Raw genomic sequence first — 23,353 nt, forward strand, 5'->3', positions numbered from 1 at the left:
CAGCATGGATTTTATAAGGTTTGCAGTGATACACATTTCTGCGGGCACGTCCTCGGTTCATACTGTTGGCATTTGTTCACTTACGGAAAATGTTTGTCCTTACCACAGACATGCCATCCTTCATGCCTTACCATGGCTGGCCAAGATGTTTCAAAATGTCTACCAGTGCTCTCAATGGCTCAGGTCAAAGTGTATTAATCCGAAGTATTACTGGGAACAGAGGGGCAGACAATGGTCGACCATTAATATTTGTGGTACCTAGTAGTCTGCTTCGGTCTCCGAGGTTCTCATCTCCTGTAGTCCTCAGCCCTACTCTGTTGCAGCAGCAGCTATTTATTTTATTTCTGTTTTTTTCTATAGCGTGAGCCTCACCTCTAGGTTAATAGTGCACTTTACACAGGAGCAGGTGCAAGTACAGAAAGACACTCTCATCAAAGATCAAATAGGAAACCCTGATAGGTCAATACATTTTATGGGGTAGGGTTGAAATAATTTTTATAGACACGAAAGGGAAGCTAGGTTGAGAAATTTGTACTCTGAATGCATTCCGTCAATGAATGATAATTCTGCACCCCATTGACCACTTCACAGCCCCACTCTCTGCCACGTCTGCCACAGAACATGTAAGTGCCCTGAATTCAGAGGGTAGGACCTCTAAATTAAATCAAGCGCCAAAAGGAATAAAAGAGTGCAACCAAATATACTAGGGAGACCACATCCAAAAAGCACTACCCCCTCAAGCAGTGACAGGCTTTCCATTACCTGATATGTGGAATTGTGTTCTTGAGTCCAACTAAGTAGAACACCACTCGGGCCTTTGTGTTACTGTAGATACTATTGATGGCTGCCACCGCTCCACCCAATCTGCCTGCAGCGACACAGATAACCACAGGAATTTCATCCGATGCATCAACTGGTTCTAAGGGAAAACAGAGGAAGACGCAAATTATGACATGATGGAACCTAACCATCCTCGTATAATGGCGTGCACAACATCTGAAAATAGCAGAATCACTCTATTGATTATTCCAGTAAAATGATTTATATTCATCCAGCCGAACAAGCTTTTTTAGTTAGATCATATCTGTGGTTTAGAACTATCTGCCAGTATTCCACAGCTAGGAACAGATCAAAACTAGAAGTAGCCGGCCCCTTTCCCCCTTAGAAAAGATTTCTTAACCAGAAATTTCAAAGACATTCCCAACTCACCAAAACCCAGAACTAATGTACTCGTACAGAAGGCAGCCCTTGGGTTCAAGTGATCAATGTACTCTATGATTAAATAATGCTTTAATAATATTGAGCAGAGATGGGCAAGAAGTAAATATTTTTATTACATTCCATGTATATTTTTGATCAGTTTATTTTGTTTTGCATGATAGTACTAAATAACTAGAAGATGGTGCTAAAGCAAATATATTTTTCCTTCCTGCAAAATTTATTGTCAATGCTTCTTTTAAAGACGCTACTAAACCCAAGATCACTAGCAGCCTCCATTGAGTTGTCCAAAGCTGCACACATAGTCCGACCAGGCAGGATGGCTCAGTGAGCTGGACACTCCCCACTGATAAAGGACAGTACTACCGAACATCGACCCCCGAATATCATGATAGAAGAATATCATGCACAAAATATGGAGGGACAAAATATCGAAAGGTAAGTATATAGTGAAGTATAGATTTATTGTTCCTAACTCCACATCTACATACCTTGAAGATATATGCACTGGCTAGAACATATATATGGAGTTAGGTAAATAAAATGTAGACTTACTTACCTTTTGATATTTATTCCGATACTTTTTCTCTGATATTGTGTCCCATCGATATTATGGGGTCAATATTCAGGGTGCACACCTGGTAAAAGCAGTTTTCTGAAAGTCATGAGTTTGAATGGCAGAGTAGACCTAGCATTCCATCCTTTTAAGGTTTCTAAATTGAGTACTATAAATTGGATTATAGTAACATCTGTCACTTACAATGCTTAGAAATGGCATATCAGTATGAGGTGCTACATAAACAAGTTATTATTAGATATTTTTCTTTAGATATTTATGTAACCTGTATCCAGGGGATCTTCTAGCTTGGAAAGAGTTATTTTCCCATGTTCTTAACAAGCAGCAGGTCCTAATAGCTCTTCTGAATAGAAAGTAGTGACCTCGTCTAGCATGGAAATTAAAGTGGGCGAATGACCCAGGCAATGGATCGCTGAACCAGGCTACATCTCCCAGAATAAACAGGACTACATAGTAACAAATACTGAGTGGTAGCCAACACCAAACCTAACATAGAAGACAGAAATGGTTCATAGTCCATGCAGGTGAAAGAAAAAAAGTGGGTGTCTGTTCTTCTCCCTGACAGAATGCATTTACATTTACAGAGCGCTTCCCTTTGGCAAGTATTGTGAGGCCAAGCAAAAAACATGCCACCGCCTCCCTCTAAACAGCTTAAAGAACAGCGCAGGAGCTTAGATTACAAGACTACACTTCTCAAAATCAGTGGGGCTCATCTGTGAAGAACACAAAATGTGAGGAGAGCGGGACCAGACACGAATGAAGGGACTAGCTGCTGTGTTGTATGGCTAAGGGAGGACAGCTGCTGGATATGACAGCATCCTCTCTACTGTGCTAAATACTAGAATCCCAGGGCCATCCATGAGATGTGTGCAGAGCCATAGAGAAGGGCCAGAGATCCTCTCATGGGGCGTGTGGTATGGAGTTTTGGTTCGGCCAATACCAGACACATTACGAGCTTTGATGTTCCTTGCGCTCAGTCCCATATTAAACTACTCATAGACAGGGTGTGTCTGAAATGGACCCTCACCTGGGAATAATACTTTCATTCAGTCCTAAAATACCAGTATGGCTCACTTGTATATTTCCTTAAATCCTTAATGATTATCACCAAGAACAGAGGAGTATCTAGTGTGGTGAAGTGATTTTGCCTTGATGTGTGAGAAGAAGGGTTGTTCTCTGTTGGGCAGTGGATCCAGTGAGTCAAGGGGAGTTCTCTGCATTCTTTGAATTTACTGGCAGGGGTTATGTAGATATAGCTGCATGAGATTCTTATGTTTTTTAACAAATGGTATTATTTTGGAACTGATCATTTCTGTGGATGTTCATATGTATTACAATCATAGCTGGATCACTTCACCATTACATACGACGTTGGTGGCTAATACAGTGCTTCTCGCCTGTTTACTCTAAATAACAGTATGTGTGCCAGGACTGATAGTTTCTTAGAAACAACTTGATACTGACCCTTATGAACAAAACATAAACGTCTGCTTAAACATTTGCATCATTTAATGATAAAGCTCCAAAAAAATTTCATTTTACAATTTTTTAGAAGAAGAAATATATACTGTGTGAAACAACTTAAACAAATAATTCTATATACACATATATACAAAATATATACAAAACATTTACAGTGAAACAATTTACACTTACACCACATCCATACCTCTTTCAAGCTTCACAGACATACTAAACAAAAAATCCCTAAGGGCACCAAAGTCCAAATGCGAAATGAAAGATGTTCCGAATGAAACACAAATCAAATATCAATGATGGAAATTAATTCTGAAGCAACGTTTATAATACTTCTTCACTTTCTTAACCAAAAAGTGAACTGTAATGAACAATGATGGCTTCTTAATTCGGGTGACCTGGGACTATGGTCTCGCCTGTTTACAACACATGCAAACTCAAACTGGGGTCTTTTTGGTTTGATTAGAATGTTGAGTCGTATCTTTGCAATATCACAATCTGGTTTTGTGGTTTCATAGGCTTGGTGTTTCCTTCAGCATCTGTATCTATTCTCGACCTTTTCTAGAGAGCGTTCTGGGGCCTCAGTCTCTGTGTACTCCACAGTTGTTCAATGAAGTAGGGGTGTAGCTCGCGCCTCCTCTATAAAGGGGGAGATTATCATGTCCCATGCCTAGGCAAAACCAGGTGTTCTAAAACCATTGTTGTCCTCCATGGGCAGTAACATACTCTTGCTTTCAGCTCATTTCAGCACCTAGGTCTGAAAACATGTTAGTGACTGGAGTGTGGAAAGAGTTCCAGGAAGTAGGCTTCTGATGCTCGGCCCAACACTGTTAAAAGGGAGCCCTATTGCTTCCCAATGTGTCACTAGGTTCAAGGAGCACCAGACTATGTGGTGAAAATCTGCATCTGTTTCACTGTGCCTGGGACATTGCGAGGATTTCCCCTGGCAGAACTTGTTGATTTGCCACAGTGTGATGTAGATTCTGTGTAATATTAAACTGTATCATATTGAGTGGAGAGGTCCTTGAAACACCAGGGGTGGTGCACATGTGTTTCCCCCTCTTCTATGGAGTTGTCAATATATGTTGCTTCTTTCTCTCTTAGCCCATCTGGTGTGCATTTAGATTGTTTGTAGTTGGTTTGATGTAGCAAGGCCCTAGCCTTAGCCCCCCTGCCTGGTGTGCAAATTGCTCGCATTCTCCTTTGTATGGGAGGGTTTAGCATCTCTCATCTTCCACACCTGTTGTATCATGACTATTATTGATCAATGCAGTAGGAACAGTCATTCAGGTATCTCATAGTCTCCTCTTAGGCTCTGATAGTTTCAAATGTTCCCACCCCATACAGGTCTCCCACCAGTGCAGACCCTCTCCCACTAAGTCTGTTATCTCCCGTCCCCTCCTTGTGGAGGTCTGGTAGCCTTATTAGCTGTATTGCTGTATTTCTGTTATGTATGGCTTTACAATAACATATGCGTTTTTTTATCTGCAGCCCTCCCAGCACTGTCTACGGACCCCCACCAATAATGGTAAATCTCTAGCTCCCTTCCAGAGTTAAGAAGTATGCCATCAGCTCCCCCACCAAACAGCAGTGTCTCCTCTTGTGTAGTTCCGGTGAGGTCGTCCAGCCACCTTGTCCCTTTAAACAGGATTGTCAGGGCAAAATTCGGTTTCTGTATGTTATGTTATGTTATAAAAGTCTCTTCTATAGCGCACGGCTACTCCATAGAGTGTCCCGGCGCTTTGTCAAAGAGAACTACAAAGAAAAATGCACAACACAACACCGACCGCAGGCCGACAGAGAATTACTGGGAGAAAAGCCAGGTCTTCAGTTCCTTTCTGAAAGAAAGTAAGCTATTGGCTGTTCTCAAGGAAAAGGGAAGCTCATTCCAGCATCGAGGTGCCAGGTACCGGAAGGAACGACCTCCAGTGCGTGCACGTCTGATGGTGGGAACAACGGCTTTAGCCAGCAAAGCGGACCTTAGAGTCCTCCTGGGGGCATAAAAGGCCATACGCTTCCCGAGGTATTTTGGGCCAATCAAATGGAGGGCTTTAAAGGCCAGGGTCAGGACCTTAAAAGTAATTCTCTTAGAGACCGGGAGCCAATGCAGTCTCTCGAGTAGCTCTGAGGCTCTTGCCCTTCGCTGTAATCCAAAGATGGCTCTGGCAGCCGAATTCTGCACGACCTGCAAGCGTGCCATCAGATATTTGGGAAGGCCAAGGTAGAGAGCGTTCGCGTAATCAAGACACAAGCCTACCAAGGCCTGGACAGTAGTTTTTTTATGTTGCAGGGATAGTAGAGGAAGAAACTTCCGCAGCATTTTCAGGATGCCGAAACATTTCCCTGTCAGCCCTATGATCTGGGGTCTAAAAGAGAGATCATCATCACACAGGACACCTAGATTTTTGGCTTTTGATGAGGCAGCATCAGGCGGAAACATATCGCGGGGCCACCATGTCTTCCAACATGGATCTGGCGGGCATCCGAAAAAAAGCAGCTCCGACTTATCGGAATTGCACTTCAGACTATGCCTCTGAAACCAGTCAAATACAGCGCCCAAGCATTCCTTAATTCGTCCGCCGTCAAAATCCTCACCCTTGTTACACGTGAAAAGGAGCTGGGTGTCGTCAGCATAGGATATGATCCGGGCACCAAAAGATTCCGCCACCGCAGCTAGAGGGGCCATATAGATGTTGAAAAGGGTGGGGCTCAGGATGGACCCTTGAGGAACCCCAACCTCCAGCGACGGCATTTCGGCGGAAAACGGGGATGCCCAGACCACTTGTCGGCAGTTGGTCAGAAAAGACTTAAACCAGTTCCACACCGTCCCCCGGCAGCGGATCTCCCAGAGTCTTAAAAGGAGACCGTCGTGGGGAACGGTGTCGAAAGCCGCCGACAAATCCAACATGACCAAGATGGCTTTACCCCCCCCATCCAAAATCTCTATTATGGCATCGGTGATCTCAAGAAGAGCTGTCTCCGTGCTGAAATTTGCACGGAAACCCGATTGAGAGTCATGCAAGATATTATTACTCTCTATAAAGCTGGAAATGGAGAGATGCACATGCTTCTTAATCACCTTAGCCAGAGAGGGAAGGAGGGAGATTGGTCTGTAATTGGCGTGAACAAGGGGATCTAGAGATGTTTTTTTAAGCAGCGGCAGAATCAAGGCATGCTTCCAAGCCGTAGGAACCTCTCCCGATGTCAGGGAAAAATTAAGCAGTGGGTTGAGCAAGATATTAACTGCCGACGCCACTCTCCCTAGGCATTTCGCTGGGTAAGGATCAAGCGGCGAACCCGATTGAAGCCGAGACAGGAAGTCAAGAGAGGAAGCAAGAGAAATAGAAGGGAAAACCGAAAGAAAAGGGTCTTTCTCCTTCATAGATGGTGGCGCAGTTATCGGATGACAGGCAGCTGGACTAAGGCCCACAATAGGAAAGGAGCCCTGAATAGATTTGATTTTATTGATGAAGAACTCACTGAGCTGGCTGATCCAAACTTCAGTATGAGAGTGGATGGGCGTGCTCGAGGAAGGGGAGATAAACTCTTTTACAATTCTAAAAATTTCTTTGCTCGTATTTTTCGCTGCATCAATTCTGCGCTCTAGATAGATTTTTTTTCCATCTACAATATGTTTGTGGTAGAGTCGTATTGCATCCCTATATTTAATTTTGTCTTCCGGGTCATACATACGCTACGCGTCACCGCTGTGCGCCATGAGGAGTCCTTTAAATAGGCAGTTCACACTGTCCACGAGCGCAAGAACGCTCAAAGATGGCGGCCACAGTTCCCTTCCTGCTCTAAGATGGCGCTCCCCGCCCACAACCTCCCCGGAACCGGACCCGCTAAGCAGCGGTGGGGTTACAGGAATTACAGTGCAGGTAAGAGGCAAGAAACCATGTGGCTAAAAACAGGGGACAATAAAAAGAAAAAGAAAAATTATTCTTTGCGGAAAAATTCCAATCACACATTGATTTGTTTTGTAGATTGTTTATGGTGGTGTTGTCACTCTATCCGTGATAGTAAGTGAACGGAACAGCCAACACGTGTTTCACCCCTTTACATGGCCATCTGGCCTCGGGCTTTTTCAGGGCTGTATATACATTCATAGGTTACATAGAAAAAGGCAGGGGTGATGGGTAATCCCGTGACAGAAAGGGAAGAGAATAGTCACCGGTTTGTTAGTAGGTAAGAGAGAAAAACAGGGGAAAAGTGAATTTATTAGTTAAGATTATAAGAGTGGGAGGGATGAAATGGGATGTTGGGATGAGGTCGGAAAGGAGCACAATGAAAGAGTAATTTGGATAGTGTTGTGAGGAGGTTCAAAGTAAGATTAGAGAGAATAATCAATTATAAGAGAGAAGACATCGAGGGTCAGAGGAGAATGGGTGTAATGGTTGAGTTTGGAGGCAAATATGGTTAGAAAACCAAAGAACGATGGAGACAGGGAGAAAAAGGAAGGTGAAAGGAATGTTAGAGAAAGAGATGTTGAAGGGCAGTGGTAGTAGGAAAAAGTGGCAGGAAGCATGTGAGGGAGATAACATACTGTTACATCATAGTACAAATGAGGCAAGGTGAAAAACGATATGTCAAGTTCATATGCATTCAATGATTTTTTTACAGTAAGAGAGGCACAATAGGTTGAGAAAAAATGGGTTATTGGTGAGAGCAGCGGTCGTAGTGCAAGGAATAGTCAGAGAGAGTCAGATATATCACAATAGCATTTACATTAGAAATTCCGACATTTTCAGAGATTAAAATACATTTTTTTACAAAATTTCAAAAGAGTTTCCCCGATTAAAGTAGTAGAGAGATGCATTGGGGACACCCATTAAGGTGACAAACATCATGTTATAGGCATTTCAAAGTGGCGTAATAAGCATGGGTAAACCAGGAGGGAGAGAACGGTATAACAGGCATGAGCATATGCATATTTGTGTCGCGCGTATGGGCACATAATCAAAAGTATATAATGATTGGCAGTATTTCACATTCAGCAATTTGTTGAGTTTTAGGTTTTATACCACGAGTATCGTAATGAATTTAGATGTGTTTTAAAGAGATATTGCGAGGGAGCAAGATATGACATGACGCAAGACGGTGAGTTAGAAATAAAAATTTTAAAATAGATTGGGCAATGTTATATTTACAGTTGATGTATTTCGTGATGTACCGTCCGATCCAGGGGAGAGAAGCACATCACGAAGAAGAAAAATAGAGGGCGAGACTGCAGGGTTGGCATTCTAGCGTTCATGCTACGTCACCACGTAGCGTGAACGGCGGCCACTTTGGGTCGCCCGCGAGGAGTGCGAGATCGGGTGCCGGAGCTGCAGAGGAAGGCAGCCAGCTCGGCGCTCTCTGTAAAGTGCTTAAAATATAAATAAATAGCGGTGCCACAACTACACTGGTGTCCTGTCATCTCTGGGAGTGCACCACCTCCATAGTGGCGACGAGGCTGGGACCTAACTAACAAAAAAAACAAAAAATCGGAAATATTGGGGAGAAGGTGCCCACAGGAGGCTACACCCACACAGCACTACAAGGCTGGCCCACAGAAGGAGGCTAGACGACCGCAGAGAGCGTGGCAGAAGCGGCGGGGCGCCAACTCCCATGAAAAGGATCAGTGAGTCCAGGTACGAGAGCACCATGCACCAGGACCAAGAGGGAGGAAATAGCACACCCAGCAAGGGTGAGGCAGTAGGACGACAGCCAAAGCCAGGCCCCAATACGCGCCAGGAAGCGCACAGAGGGTAACACTGCGAGGCAGAGCCCTACAGAACAGGAGCACTGGCGGAGTCAAGGGGCAGTGATAGAGGAGACGCAGGAAGTCCCCAACCCCACCCAGAACAGGGAGAGGAGAGCAGTGCACCAGGCAGCCCCAAGAGCCTGAATGCAGCGCCGGAAAAGCGCGTAGCTATGTGCGCGCAGACATCCTCAGCGACGGCTCCGATACCATTCCTGCCCCAGCCGGGAGAACCCCTGATGAAGTGGGATGATTGGAGAGAGTACATTCTAAATTACATTGAGGTCCTGGAAGATGAAAATGAGGAGGCGTTCACAAGTAAAAGGAAAAGGAGGATTTTACTGCACAACCTAGGCCCGGAAGGGATCAGGGTGTTTAAGAACCTAGGGCCAGATGTAGGTAAATATATTTTACCGACTCATAAATACCGAATTTTACCGATTCGGTATTTATGAATCGGTAAAATATAAGGAGGGAGATGTAGGTAAATCCAGATGTGGATTTACCGAATCTGTAAAAGTCGGTATTTACCGATTCTGTAAATACCGACCGGTAATGCCCATTCATTCCTATGGGCTTTGAAGCCCATAGGAATGAATGGGCATTACCGATTCGGTATTTACCGAATCGGTAAATACCGAATTTCACAAGGGTGCAGGGGGTGTCACTTTGACACCCTCTAGCACCCCCAAAACAGGTTCGGGTGCCATGTGGCAGGCATACCTGCCCTAAGGGCAGGTCTGCCTGTCATATGGCACAGGTGTGCATGCACACATGTGCATTCACACCGGAAAATGGGTATTTTACCATCAAATTGAATTTGATGGTAAAATACCGATTCGGTAAGGCTTGTGGGACTCAGAAGAGTCCCACCTACATATCAAATTTACCGAATCGGTAAAAATACCGATTCAGTATTTTACAGAATCGGTAAATTTACCGATCGGTAAATTTACCGATTCTGTAAAAATATGCCCCCTACATCTCAAATTCCATTTACCGGTCGGTAACGGCCGAATTCGGCCGTTACCGACCGGTAAATGCCTACCTACATCTGGCCCCTAGTACCCAAACCTACAGATGAGGATGTCTTTGCCCATGCGATCGAAGAACTCAACGAGCACTACCGGCCGGCAGTGTTCGTGTCGATTGACCGCTACAACTTCCAGCAGCGGAAACAAGAAAATGGAGAATCAATTGACGAGTATGTGGCGGCGTTAAAAAAGTTCGCAACGACATGCAAATACGGCGCACTCCATGATGAGTTCATCAAGGACCAAATTGTGATGCACACCGACAAATAAAACGGTGCAAGACAAACTATGGGCGAGCGGAGATGCCTCGTTGAAAGAAGTGATCGCGATTGTGAAAAAGGCGGAATTGGCGCAGAGATGCGCTGACGCAGCTAAAAGAGAACCAGCGGCGAGGCCAATGGTAAATAAGATAGATGAAGAAGAACCCAAAGGAGGGAATAAGAACACGGGTGCGGCTTACAGAGGACCCAACAGGTGGCCGGGGAAGCCGGGACCACAAGGGAAGCAGACGAAAGGAGTTAAGAATTCCTGCTACCGCTGTGGCAGTTCGGCTCATGAAGCACACGACAAGAGATGCCCGGCGTTCCGCGCCAAGTGCATGTTTTGCGGCATAATGGGGCATTACGAAAAGGTATGCCAGAGGAAGGCAGGCCGCAACACGGTGAAGTATGTGGACCAAGACCAGGAAAGCATAGAAGGAAGATGTCAAGAGGAAGAGGACGAGGTGCTCTGTATAGAGGATCAAGTTCTAAGTGTGGACGCCAGGAGGTCGAACAAACCTTTACTTGACATGCTAATAGGCGGTGTGATGATAAGCATTGTGGCGGACTCAGGATCGCCATACACGATAGTCCAGAGAGCAGTATGGACTGAGAAATTCACGCCTCATTTGGGTCCACAGTTGGAACCGCCAGACATCAGACCTGTTACGTACCTTGGAGATTGCATCCCAATGGTAGGGTTTAGACCATTGAAATTTGAGTTCAGGGGTCGCAGTGCCGCTTGTAAATTATATGTAGCAGAAAAGGGCCCGTCGGTCCTAGGCTGGATGGATCAAGGAGACTTGGGCATCAAGCTGGACCCCGGTGGAGCGGTACAGGTGCTGATGACGGCGCCGGAACAATGGCCGGACCTAGACAAATGGAAAAGAGACTTCCCAAAGGTGTTCGGTGGAAAGGTAGGGAAGTTGGAAAAATTCTAGCACAAGATCGTCCTCAAGATGGATGCCACGCCGGTATCACACAAAGTGAGAAACGTGCCGATCGCAGTGAGGGAAGCAGTGCAACAGGAACTGCGAGAGCTGGAAAGGAATGGGATAATAGAACCCATCACGTGTGTGGAGTGGCTAGCGCCCCTGGTGGTGGTAATGAAGCCCAATGGCAAGGTCCGGTTGTGCGTGGACTTGCGTGAACTAAACAAAAGCATCGTGGTGGAAAGGTTTCCGTTACCCCGCATCGAGGAAATGTTGGCGAAAACTAAGGGAAACAAGCATTAGAAATGCAATCGGGCTCGGATTTATTTGAGTTTGAGCTAATGGCATTGTAAATGCCAATGTCTTTTTGCCATGTGTTATGGAGTGTGTGCATGTGGTGTGTAGTGGAAGTATGTTGGTTGAATTGTAATTTTACCAATGGTGGCATGCTGTGCTTTATATGAATATGTTTAAAAGTAAAGTGTACCATACTGCGATTGCTTGGTGGAAAAGTGCACTGCCGGCTGGAGGTGTGTGTGCCTGGTGGAAGGGTGCACTGACGGCTGGTGGGTGTGTGCTTGGTAAAAGCGTGCACAGATGGATGATGGTTGTTGGTGTTTGTGCATGGTGAAAGCATTCATTGACGGCTGGGGGTGTGTTGTTGTGTGTGTTGTTTTCTGTGTGCTTGTGAGTGTGTGCTGGTGAGTCTGCGGGGGTGAGCCTGGGGAGTGAGTGTGGTGGTGAGTGTGTTGTGTTGAGTGGTGACAAGTGTGTGGTGTTGAGAGACTGAGGTGTGTGGTTTGTGTGTGCGTTATGTGTGTGTGGTGTATGTGTGTGTGGTGTTTTCTGCACACTCACACACTGCCCCGTAACATTCACACACTGCTCACCCGCACACTCCCAATGTCACCCTGCATAGTCACACACTGTTTACCCTGCACACTCATTCTGCACACTCACACAATGTGCACCCTGACACACTGTCTCTGCAGTCACTCTGCACTCACTGTCACTCTGCACTCACTGTCACTCTGCACTCACTGTCACTCTGCACTCACTGTCACTCTGCACTCACTGTCACTCTGCACTCACTGTCACTCAGCACTCACTCTGCACTCACTGTCACTCTGCACTCACTGTCACTCTGCACTCACTGTCACTCTGCACCCCCACTCTGCACCCCCACTCTGCACCCCCACTCTGCACCCCCACTCTGCACCGCCACTCGCCACTCTGCACCGCCACTCTGCACCGCCACTCTGCACCGCCACTCTGCACCGCCACTCTGCACTCTGCACCGCCACTCTGCACCGCCACTCTGCACCGCCACTCTGCACTGCCACTCTGCACTGCCACTCTGCACCACCGCACCGCCACTCTGCACCGCCACTCTGCACTGCCACTCCGCACCGCCACTCTGCACCGCCACTCTGCACCGCCACTCTGCACTCTGCACTGCCACTCTGCACCGCCACTCTGCAACGCCACTCTGCAACGCCACTCTGCACTCTGCACCGCCACTCTGCACCGCCACTCTGCAACGCCACTCTGCACTCTGCACCGCCACGGCACCGCCACTCTGCACCGCCACTCTGCACTCTGCACTGCCACTCTGCACCGCCACTCTGCACCGCCGCACCGCCACTCTGCACCGCCACTCTGCACCGCCACTCTGCACCGCCACTCTGCACCGCCACTCTGCACCGCCACTCTGCACCACTGCACCAACATTGCACTGCACCGCCACTCTGCACCGCCACTCTGCACCACTGCACCAACATTGCACTGCACCGCCACTCTGCACCGCCACTCTGCACCGCCACTCTGCACCACTGCACCGCCACTCTGCACCGCCACTCTGCACCGCCACTCTGCACTCTGCACCGCCACTCTGCACTCTGCACCGCCACTCTGCACCGCCACTCTGCACCGCCGCACCGCCACTCTGCACCCCCACTCTGCACCCCCACTCTGCACCGCCACTCTGCACCGCCACTCTGCACCGCCACTCTGCACCGCCACTCGGCACCGCCACTCGGCACCGCCACTCTGCACTCTGCACCGCCACTCTGCACCGCCACTCTGCACTCTGCACCGCCACTCTGCACCCCCACTCTGCACCCCCACTCTGCACTCTGCACCGCCACTCTGCACCGCCACTCTAAATGACAATGACTTATATTTATGTTTTGGTTTTAAAGACACAAATAAAAAGGCATTGCCATTTACAATGCCAATAGCTTAAACACATAAATGCGAGACCTTTTGCATTGTAACTTATTTCCCCCCCCAATCAGGCGCCCAGATCTACAAAGCAACACTTCAAGATAAAGTCCAGAGCTGGGCTGTCCCCTAAAGCCGGAAGCAGCTATTAACGCGTTTCATGGTAAAATCAGGTTTCCCCAGACTAAGCATCTTGGTTTAGAAAGATACCCAAAGGTCATACCCCTGCTCACAAGGTTATGGTGACTGCCAGCTCTAAGTACCTGGTCTGACTGAACAAATTCAATATAAAGGATTCAGTCGAACTCAGATAGCTCAGTCGGGGTAAACACCCGCTGCCGAGGTCTGTGTTAAACATAGGTGCCCAAAATAGTTAAAATACATGTCCGATTTTCACTGTTTAGAATAATATATATGTGAAACAATGAACCCGAATGGAGCGCATATATATATATATATATATATATATATATATATATATATATATATATATATATATATATATATATATATATACATACATATATATATATGTTAATCAGTTATAGAGCTACTCACTCAGCAAGTCTAGCCATAGTGCAGTCCTCCTGGACTTATGTTGGACGTCCCTGGAGTACACTTTGCAAGTTACATTGACCGAACCCACAATAACACTTCAGTAGGTTTAAGCTACAGTTTAGAGCTTTCTATGTAATGTGTTGGTTACATGATCTAATTCAGGAGCGTGATAAAGGCCTCCCAACTATTCAAGGGCCCCCCCATTCAGTCCAATGTCACTTACAGTCTCTGAGACACTGGAGACTCGGGCACCTCATGACATTCTGCGGGGGAAGAGGGATTTGTTTTGCGTTACGCCGCCGATCCAATTCTAATAAGACAGCTCCGTGGGTTTAGCCTACTCCAAACATCTGTGCAGCCAAGTTGGAGGGTCCGGGATCACATCTTTCAACAAATTTGGGATGTCAAATAAGGGATGTCATCAATAAAAAGTACAATAAAACTAGTGCTGCTTGGTTGAGTGATAATACGTCTGTGCTGCTCTTAAAAGCATCGGCACAGATGCCAAGGATTGCATGAGCATAGACCCTGAAACACTGCCTACGCATGAAATTAAGACCCCAGCTGGCAGCTGCTCGGATGGTGTGGGTTTACAAAATCAGATGTATAAAAGTGATTAGAAAGGGGACAAGATAGTGCTGTGCCTATACAAAGCCCGGGTTCTGGTTTACAATGATTTTACTACCATGGAGCAGGTTACCATCCCGGAGTCCTCTTTCCGAGCATCAGTGCCAACAGCTAAAGTGGCGTACATAAAACGCTGCCTGGTAGGCACCAAATCGCCCGTCACCAATCAGAAGACGGTGTTGTGCACCACAGAGAAGGGGCTGCTTTTGCCAGAGAGGTCGCCTCAACACCAGTGATACTTACTCCCCATTCCTCTGAGACTGGCTGCTCACACCGCAAAACTCCTCTTTGAGGCAACGCCTATGAAGGCGACGGTTAAGAAGGCCGTTTATGTCAGTCACTTCGGCCCGCACTGCAGAGGTGCTGTCTTGCAGTATGATGGTGGCCGAAACCCGAATAGGACGAGGGGCGTGTGGAAGTGTGCGGATAGGACGGCGGAGCCGAGAAGGGCCGCGTAGAGACCCTGAAGGATGTTGGCGGGGAGGCAGCCGAATACTGGAGTGTGAGCGACAGTGGGCGCTGTAAGAAAAAAAAGCGTCCACGGGACCACTGTAATGAATGTGAAAAGGGAGGGGCAACCTCTCACAAAGAGGTTTGCCAGAGCTTAAAAATCGAGAAAGAACCCAACGTCAAAAGCTTTCGGGAACACCAGAAAGCTTTACCTACTACTTTTTTGTGGCAACGGAGGTGCGATTCAGCCCGCGATTCAGCCAGTCAAGCAGGAAGGAAAAGGAAACTAGTTGAGAAAAGCCTAGTATTGCAGGAAAAACACCGGGCGCCAATCATGATGGGAATTGTAGTTTGTAGAATGACGTACAGAGCCACGGTTCGCGGCTGCTATAGGTATGCAGCTCTGGGGAAATAATACCAAAACGCAACTTTACTACATCAATAATAGTGAGTATTCAACATCTATTGAATCAAGCCCAGCAATCAAATATGACGCAGTGCACTCTCTCGAATTCTTACAAAGTGAAGTGAGGCTGATGAAGCCCTTTCCCGGCCTGGCCTGCAGCAGCTGCGCGCTGAGCGCTGCTGAATGGTGAACGCGCCCGGCCATCTGGATTCACTTACGGAGGCACCCTGACAGCTCCTAATTATAATTAATGTACTTCTTTGCGCGAGCACGAACGAAATATGCCCAAGATGGCGGAACAAAACTACATTTACCCTATCACTTCAAGCCTATTAAAACGACAACACAACGAAGACGAATCACTGGCCAGATGACAGAACACGCAAAGGAATGTGTGGAATTTGTCTCGGCCAAAGCCCTAGGAGATACTTCTTTTTTTTCTTCTTTAACATTAGTTCTCGAAACTCCTCCCACTTTCAGTGGGGAGGAGTCCGAGCCCTAAAAAATGGTACTCCACCATTAATCTGACGTCGGCGTACCACCAGATAGCGTTACACCCGGAGAGTAGGAAGCTGACGTCATTTATAACTCCCTTCGGGTGTTACCAATTCTGCAGAATGCCTTTTGGCCTTGCCTCAGCAGCGGCCATCTTCCAGAAACTCATGCACCGCCTCTTCAAAGACATGGAAGGGATCCAATACTTCCAAGATGATATCCTGGTGATGGGTAGGGACCAACGAGACCACGACACCAAGTTGTCCAGAGTACTGAATGTGCTGGAGGATAAAGGACTGACCGCAGAATGGGAGAAGTGCCATCTAGGGATGGCCTCTGTCACCTATTTGGGACATGAAATTGGTGAACAGGGTATCACACCAAAGAAGGAGAATGTGAGAGCAATATGTGATGCTCCACCCCCCTCCAGCAAGGAAGAAGTTAGGTCCTATCTAGGGATGGCTCAATATTACAGCAAGTTCGTACAACACTTTGCCACCAAGACCCACCACATGAGGCAGCTCACGAGAGAGAAAACGGCATTCGCATGGACGGAAGAGATGCAGAAGGAGTTCGAATGCATCAAAAAGGATGTTGTCCAGACCATACCCCTCCAGGAGACGATCTGCAGGGTCAAACGGTATTAATGACGGATGCCAGTGACAAGGGGCTGGGAGCAGTCCTAATGCAAGACAGGGGCGGAGGAACAATGGAGACATTAAGCTTCGCATCCAGAGCCCTGACAGACACGGAAAAGAAATTTAGCGTCATCGAAAAGGAAATGCTCACAGTAGTGTGGGCCATGGACAGGTTTCGCCAGTTCTTGTGGGGCATGAGGTTCCAACCTAAAATGGACCACAAACCTTTGGTGAGAGTTCTCACGTCCAATGGGCATGCGAGCGCCACTCCCAGAATTGCGAAAATGACCCTCAACTGTTGGAGTATCGATACGATGTGGAATACATCCCGGGCAGCAGGAACAAGGTGGCTGACTACCTGAGCAGGGCTGCAGCAATGGAAAAAGCCGATGAAGAGAAGGAAGTGAGTGAAGGGATGGTGGCATTGATGGAAGACCCGGAGAAAGTAATAAGCAATCAAGAATGGAAGGAGGCGTACAAGGTGGACAGGAACATCCAAGAGGTGATAGAACACATAGTCGGAGGATGGCCCGAAAAAAAACATTTAAATGGATACCTGAGGAAGTATTACGAAGTAAGAGAGGAACTGTCCCTGGATGACAAAGGTGTGTTTGTATACAGAGGAGATAAGGTGGTACCCCCGGAGGGGCTAATCCCGAGGCTACTGGCAATACTGCATGAGGGTCATCTAGGTATTGGAAAAACTAAACTGAGGGCCAAACAAGGCTACTGGTGGCCTGGCATGGACATACAAACTGAACAACATGTAAGAGAGTGTGACCAATGCCAGCGTGCAGACAAAACCATGACACCATTGAGACCGGCCTTAGGGAAATTCGCTGCCCCGAGGAATCCATGGGAGGAACTCTCCATTGACATACTGGGACCAATACTGGACGAGCAACGAACTCCAAAATATCTATGTGTCCTAGTAGACAGGTACTCTAAATGGCCTGAAGTTCATGTCCAAGAGGACATGGATACGGAAACCATACTTAGGTTCTCACGGCGACCTTTCTCAGAGAAGGCATTCCCAAGTCCATATTGAGCGACAATGGTCCTCAATTCACATCAGAAAAGTGGCTTAAATACATGGAGAGGAATGGGATCATCACTATACACACGTCCATATATCACCTCTGTGGGAAATGGACAAGTGGAACGATTTAATAGAGTACTAATGGGGTCCATCCAGGCAGCCATCATGATAGGGAAGGACTGGGAAAAAGAGATTTTACACATGATTTGGGCCTACCGCATCACCCCCATCAGTACGGGGTACAGCCCCTTCCAGATACTCAGAAGCAGAGATCCCTTCACTAAAGACAATTTGGCATGGAAGGAAAAGACTGTTACCAGCAAATGGTCTCCTGCTGTAGTACAGACAAATTTGGAAAAAGCTCAAACCATATATACTGAACATTATAACAAGAGAAAAAATGTAAAGGACACGTCATTGGAAGAAGGAGAATGGGTGAGGGTCAAGCTGGCGGTGTTACAGAAGAAGGGTGACAGTAAATACAGCCGGCCCCTTCAAGTCAAAGAGGTTTATGATCGAGCAGCGTTGCTTAGTGACGGAAATGTGTGATCCCAGGATCGCATGGCCAGGTGCAACAAGATCATCCAATGGGCTCCCGAAGATCGGGAACAAGGAGTGACAGATCAGAGTACATTGGAGAAGAAGCACACCACCCAGGAAGGAGACATGGAAGGTGTGGACCCAGGATTGGAGCGAGGAGGCTGTGAAACTCCCAGAGCAGAGACACAGAGTCGAGAGAGGAGAGAGCCGTCTGGCAGAGAGAGTCCGTGTATCCAAGAAGGTAGAGAGTGGGGTACCACGATGGCCAGTGGGAGAGAAGTGACGTCCACCCCGGTAAGATGCACAAGGGGGGGGCGATTGATTGTGAGACCTTCCAGGTTCCGGGACTATGAGATGGGTGATGGACAGTAACGCCCCCAAGACTGTTTATTCATGTGATAAAAAAAGGGGGAGATATGTAGGGTTGGAATTCTAGCGTTCACGCTACGTCACCACGTAGCGTGAACGGCAGCCACTTTGGGTCGCGCGCAAGGAGCGCGAGATCGGGTGCCGGAGCTGCAGAGGAAGGCAGCCAGCTCGGCGCTCTCTGTAAAGTGCTTAAAATATAAATAAATAGCGGTGCCACAACTACACTGGTGTCCTGTCATCTCTGGGAGTGCACCACCTCCACAGAGACTCATTTTAGTTTAACATAGGTAAGTCAGGTTATAAACATGGGAGGAATAGCCTCCGATAGTGAGCGTGCATAGTATTAGATGTTTCGATAGTAAAATTCTGCGAAGTGGCCGTGAGTAAAAGAGTCCGGGATCTATATATCAAAATGCGGAGGTGATGTGAGGAAACAGGATACTGCGCTGCTAGGAATAAGTACAGGGGCATAATTATGGTAAGGAGTAAGTGCCGCTGTGTGTATTAAATTTGTGGAGTAAAAAAAAGTGGGGACAGACTACTATGGTTATCGGGTGGTAATGCTTCACTTATTTGGCTCTCACGGGTGCGCAGGCATAACGTGGGCTATTAGGAAGGTGCCACGTTATCTTGTCGGGTCATCCAAGGATAAAGGCGTTTGTGCAGTGATTTAGCGTGGCGTCAGTGCCTAGAGTTGTATACACGGTTCTCTTGTGATGGTAACCGTGACATGAGTGTGGTATCTCTTACTATGAGCCTGTGGTCGAATTGGGCAGTGATGCTATAGTAACAAGATATAGGGCGCTTACCGGTTAGTAGATGTATCGTATAGATCAGGATAAACTCGATCGATTATAATCTTAGGATTCTGGATGGGAAAACATGAAAGGAATGAATGACCTTCATGGACATTTGAGTGAAGAGGAGGGGGCGAGGTGGGCAGGCAGTCCCTTTGCCTGCAGCTGAACAGCCATAAAATGCAATTTACAGCCCGGGACAGCCAGGCCCCCCTCAGTCATGGGCAGGCGTAGTTTGGGCAATACCACTTTCTGCCTTCCTGACCTCCACAACAGACCCAACACTATGGTATCCAGCTCACAGAAACCTCACTCTGGATCACACTGATGAGGCAGCAAAATCATATCATAATCATGGTAGGGCCACCATCATATACAGGGCTATCCTCAACACCACAAACAGTGGGAGGGGCCGCCAATATGTCACCCAACCCCTCAGAGCAGCCAAGGCGGACTTTATGTTCCTGTGAAGGAGATTCAACTCACAGGAGTACATTTGTACCCCCAGCCAGCAAATCCTAATAGACTCCCATTTCAATCCATGGCACATCTCCTCTTGTATGGCATTCTGGTTACAGGTGAGATTAGTACACTGCGTCTTGAAGGGATGTGTGCATATTACCATAGACATACCCTGCAAGCATTGATATTGTGCTTTTACCTTGATGTGTACGTACCTGTAAAAATGTAAAATATAATCAGAATCATGGTTTACAGATCTTTTAGGATATATAAAAAATTAGCTGCATGTAAATGTATACACGGCCTGGCACAGGCACACTGACAGACAGACACACTTACACGCAGACACACACAGAGATACACACATGTATCCCTGCCAAATGTTCCAAAAAATACAAGGCTGGTCAAGGTTTGTTTGCAATAAGTACCTTCTAAGATACACTAAATGAGGAGTGAAGATCCCAAAATTCTCTGAAGCTGCCACGTCAGATTTTAAATAGAGTGGGAATTGGGAGTCTTGTATGGCACAGTGCTCCCACTCTGTAGACTTGTAGACATACCAGTCTTAGCAAGTAAACAATGGCATCACATCAGTTGCTCTTAGAAGGCTGGAAACAGCTGGAGGGCTAAATGGGCATTTTATTTTGTTCTGACACTAACATGTCTTTATAAATGTGCAAGCAGAAAGCAATTCCTGATGTTGGGTTTGTAATATGTAATTTGTACTAGAGACGGTGTCTGCTTTAACTAACACTAGTTTAAGATGTTACTTTGCATGCTATTGTAAATTAAAAGCACAGTCGTCTTAGCATGCATATGCAAATTAAGATGTTTTCCTATTTTGAACTATTTTGAACTCTTTTACTTGTGTGTTTTTTAACTTCTAAGGTTTAAAAAGAGCTTTCTGTATCATGAACATCAGTCTGAGACATTTTTGAAGTAATCTAAAGCACATGGCCACTATGGAAAATTATTCAGACATGCAGTGCAGTGTTTTATATTTTTACATGGTTTGTGTATTTGTGGAGCAGGAAGAGAGAATCAGAGAGAGGAGCTAGCAGGAACTTTATTCAACATATCCCCCTAGTGAGACTGATTCAAAAAGATTCAAGATTCAAAAGCAAAGGGAGTGAAGGGATATTTATCAAATTAGAACGATCGATGGTCAAGGAAACTTCTAGGTGGTGGGAATTCAAAGCATTCGAGCAATACCTCGACTTGAAGGTGATAGCAGGAAGATTGAGAATAGGCCAAGTGTTCTCTAAAGGTAAGAAGTGTCAATAGAAGACTGTTATTTGAAATTGAAGGATGCCCCTCACTTATTATTATAAGTCATTACTACAGGACTGCTGACTCAAAGTAAAAGACTCTTCAAAATCAATTTGGCAGCAACATTTTGGGAATGAGTGAAACGTGGAATGTGACAACCTGCTGCACAGAGAGCACGGCCTGTGCAACCTTGAGCATGCTGGTGATTTAAGTGAAGTTGCATGGTAGGGGTTTGAAGAAACAATATCTTCTGGATGCAAATGTATTTGGTGTCAGATGGAGGGGCAGTAACAATGTATGAACAAGCATCAATGCTCATTCCCACCAACTGATGTGGAAGTGACAAACGCTCTCCTCGACAGTGAGGACGCCCGTGAACCAATGAATCCTGATGAAAGGCAGAACACTCATCACACAGACCCTTTCATTCTTTGGTCACTTCTTTGGACCTGGTTGGTGTGTCTCGAGCCTACCATAAAAAATAATGCTTGCAATATGTTCTCACAAACAGCACAGTTGTTCACTATACAGACTCCACAAATGTGGCATCGATGATCGCTATGTGGGTCCTTCAGAATGGCAAAGCTGGAGCGAGTACAAACATCTCTAAAATGGCCATGGCAATGAGTGAGGTGGGAATTCCACCCAATGTTGTGTATTGTGAGTCATGTCAGCTTGCCCTACTAAATTAATATGACTGTGCCCACACCTCTGGTGCCAGAATAAAATGCATCATTGTGTGCAGCTCCCAAACGGCCAAAGAGCAAGGAAAAGAACACAGTTGTTGACATGAAAGCAGAAAACATATTTGTGTAAGCAAGAGCACAGCAACGGGATGACAGAGAAGGTCACTTTATGTTTTGAAATACAAAGAAATAATAACCTACTTACTTGTTTTGGATTGTGGTTCTGGTTCATTGTAGCTCGCTTTGGAATTGTACCAGAACATACCAAACATCAAAACAATAAGAAACAGCAAAATCTGATTGACTGGAAGAAAGAAGGAGAGGGAATGAAACTCAAGTGTGATACATAGACATGTTGATGATTTCAGTCTGGTTTTTGAGTAATCATTTTTATTAGTTAGCTAATAAATGCCCTATAAAATCGTATGTCCAACGTACATTCACTTCTAACTTTTGAGCTTGAGAGCTGGACTGATCCGAGTAACTGGGAGAATGTTGGTAGTTGGGAATGTCAGGATAAATCCATGTGAAACTTGGATTTTTTATATCATTTTATTTTTATTTCGTAGTTTTACTGAGTGAGAATGGCCTATTTCAAATGGCAGATCACTTAAAATGTTTGTGGAATAAGGCCATGAGCATTAAAAATTAAACTTGTTCATTACCAACAGCCACAGGAATGAATAAATATGACAGATCAGCCTTCATTATGGATGACCCTGTGTTGGATACAATAATTGTCACACCGACAAATTCTGACACCGAGGTGTCCAGAATATACTGTGGAGTTTGATGCCTAAAGCCTTAAAAGCTGCAAGTCCTGGCATTTTTCCCAAGATACATTTCACTAGGACATGCCAAACTTTACTTGGGGAAAATTGCAGGAGTATCATTTGTGCCGCAAAACTCATAATTCTAGCTTGTATGGGTTACCCGTAATGAGGGCCATCTGCGAAAATCAGCCTAAAAGGAGGGTCTCTTTGTTTCCAACCATATTTGTCTAAAGTTCCTGCATTACCTCCGAGAAAATCCGAGTTATATGTTTGAACTTTAGACAAATAAAGTTGTAAACAGAGAGCGGCAGTCCCTTCTCACGGTTTGCTAATTGTTCTGATTAAATTACATACATTAACTCGGAGAAAGTCTGAGTCATATGGTTGAATTGTAGACACCTCGCACTCAAGAAAAATAGGCGCTCGGGCTATCATGGTAGGGCCACAGGTGGACAATTTTATTAACATGGTGAAGAGAGTTCAAAGATAGAAAGTAAATGTGCCACACCTTCTCCCACAGCCCTAATCCCTGCCCCAACGGGGAACCAATACCTTTAAAAGAAAGATGTTAGCACATCATTGTCTATTGAAATCTGCCAATCCAATAAACTCCAGGAATCATCCATGTTTTTGTTGTCATGAAAGATGTTTGACTTGTGTTGGGCATAGAATCCTTATCAAGAGTGACCTGCTAAAGTTAAAGCTCAGGTCTGAGAGGTGTAGTCAGACTTTCCAGTTCTGTTCACCCACCCACCTTTCACTAAATGCTGCTATTAATCAA

The 23,353-nt window shown here is 46.1% G+C and overlaps 1 protein-coding gene across 3 annotated transcripts in view; it reads right to left on the bottom strand.

Annotated features, from left to right (window-relative positions):
- Positions 1 to 23,353, bottom strand: part of GLT8D2 (glycosyltransferase 8 domain containing 2) — a 147,588-nt gene that overhangs the window by 58,546 nt on the left and 65,689 nt on the right. For all 3 annotated transcript variants that reach the window (XM_078674962.1, XM_078674952.1, XM_078674944.1), the window contains exons 3-4: positions 22,005 to 22,103; positions 763 to 919 (exon numbers count right to left, since the gene is read on the bottom strand). In XM_078674962.1, coding sequence (XP_078531088.1) covers positions 763 to 919; positions 22,005 to 22,103 — 256 coding nt within the window. The remainder of the gene's footprint in view (positions 1 to 762; positions 920 to 22,004; positions 22,104 to 23,353) is intronic.

This window comes from Lissotriton helveticus, chromosome 1_1, assembly GCF_964261635.1.
Source record: "Lissotriton helveticus chromosome 1_1, aLisHel1.1, whole genome shotgun sequence".
Classification (NCBI taxonomy): Eukaryota; Metazoa; Chordata; class Amphibia; order Caudata; family Salamandridae; genus Lissotriton; species Lissotriton helveticus.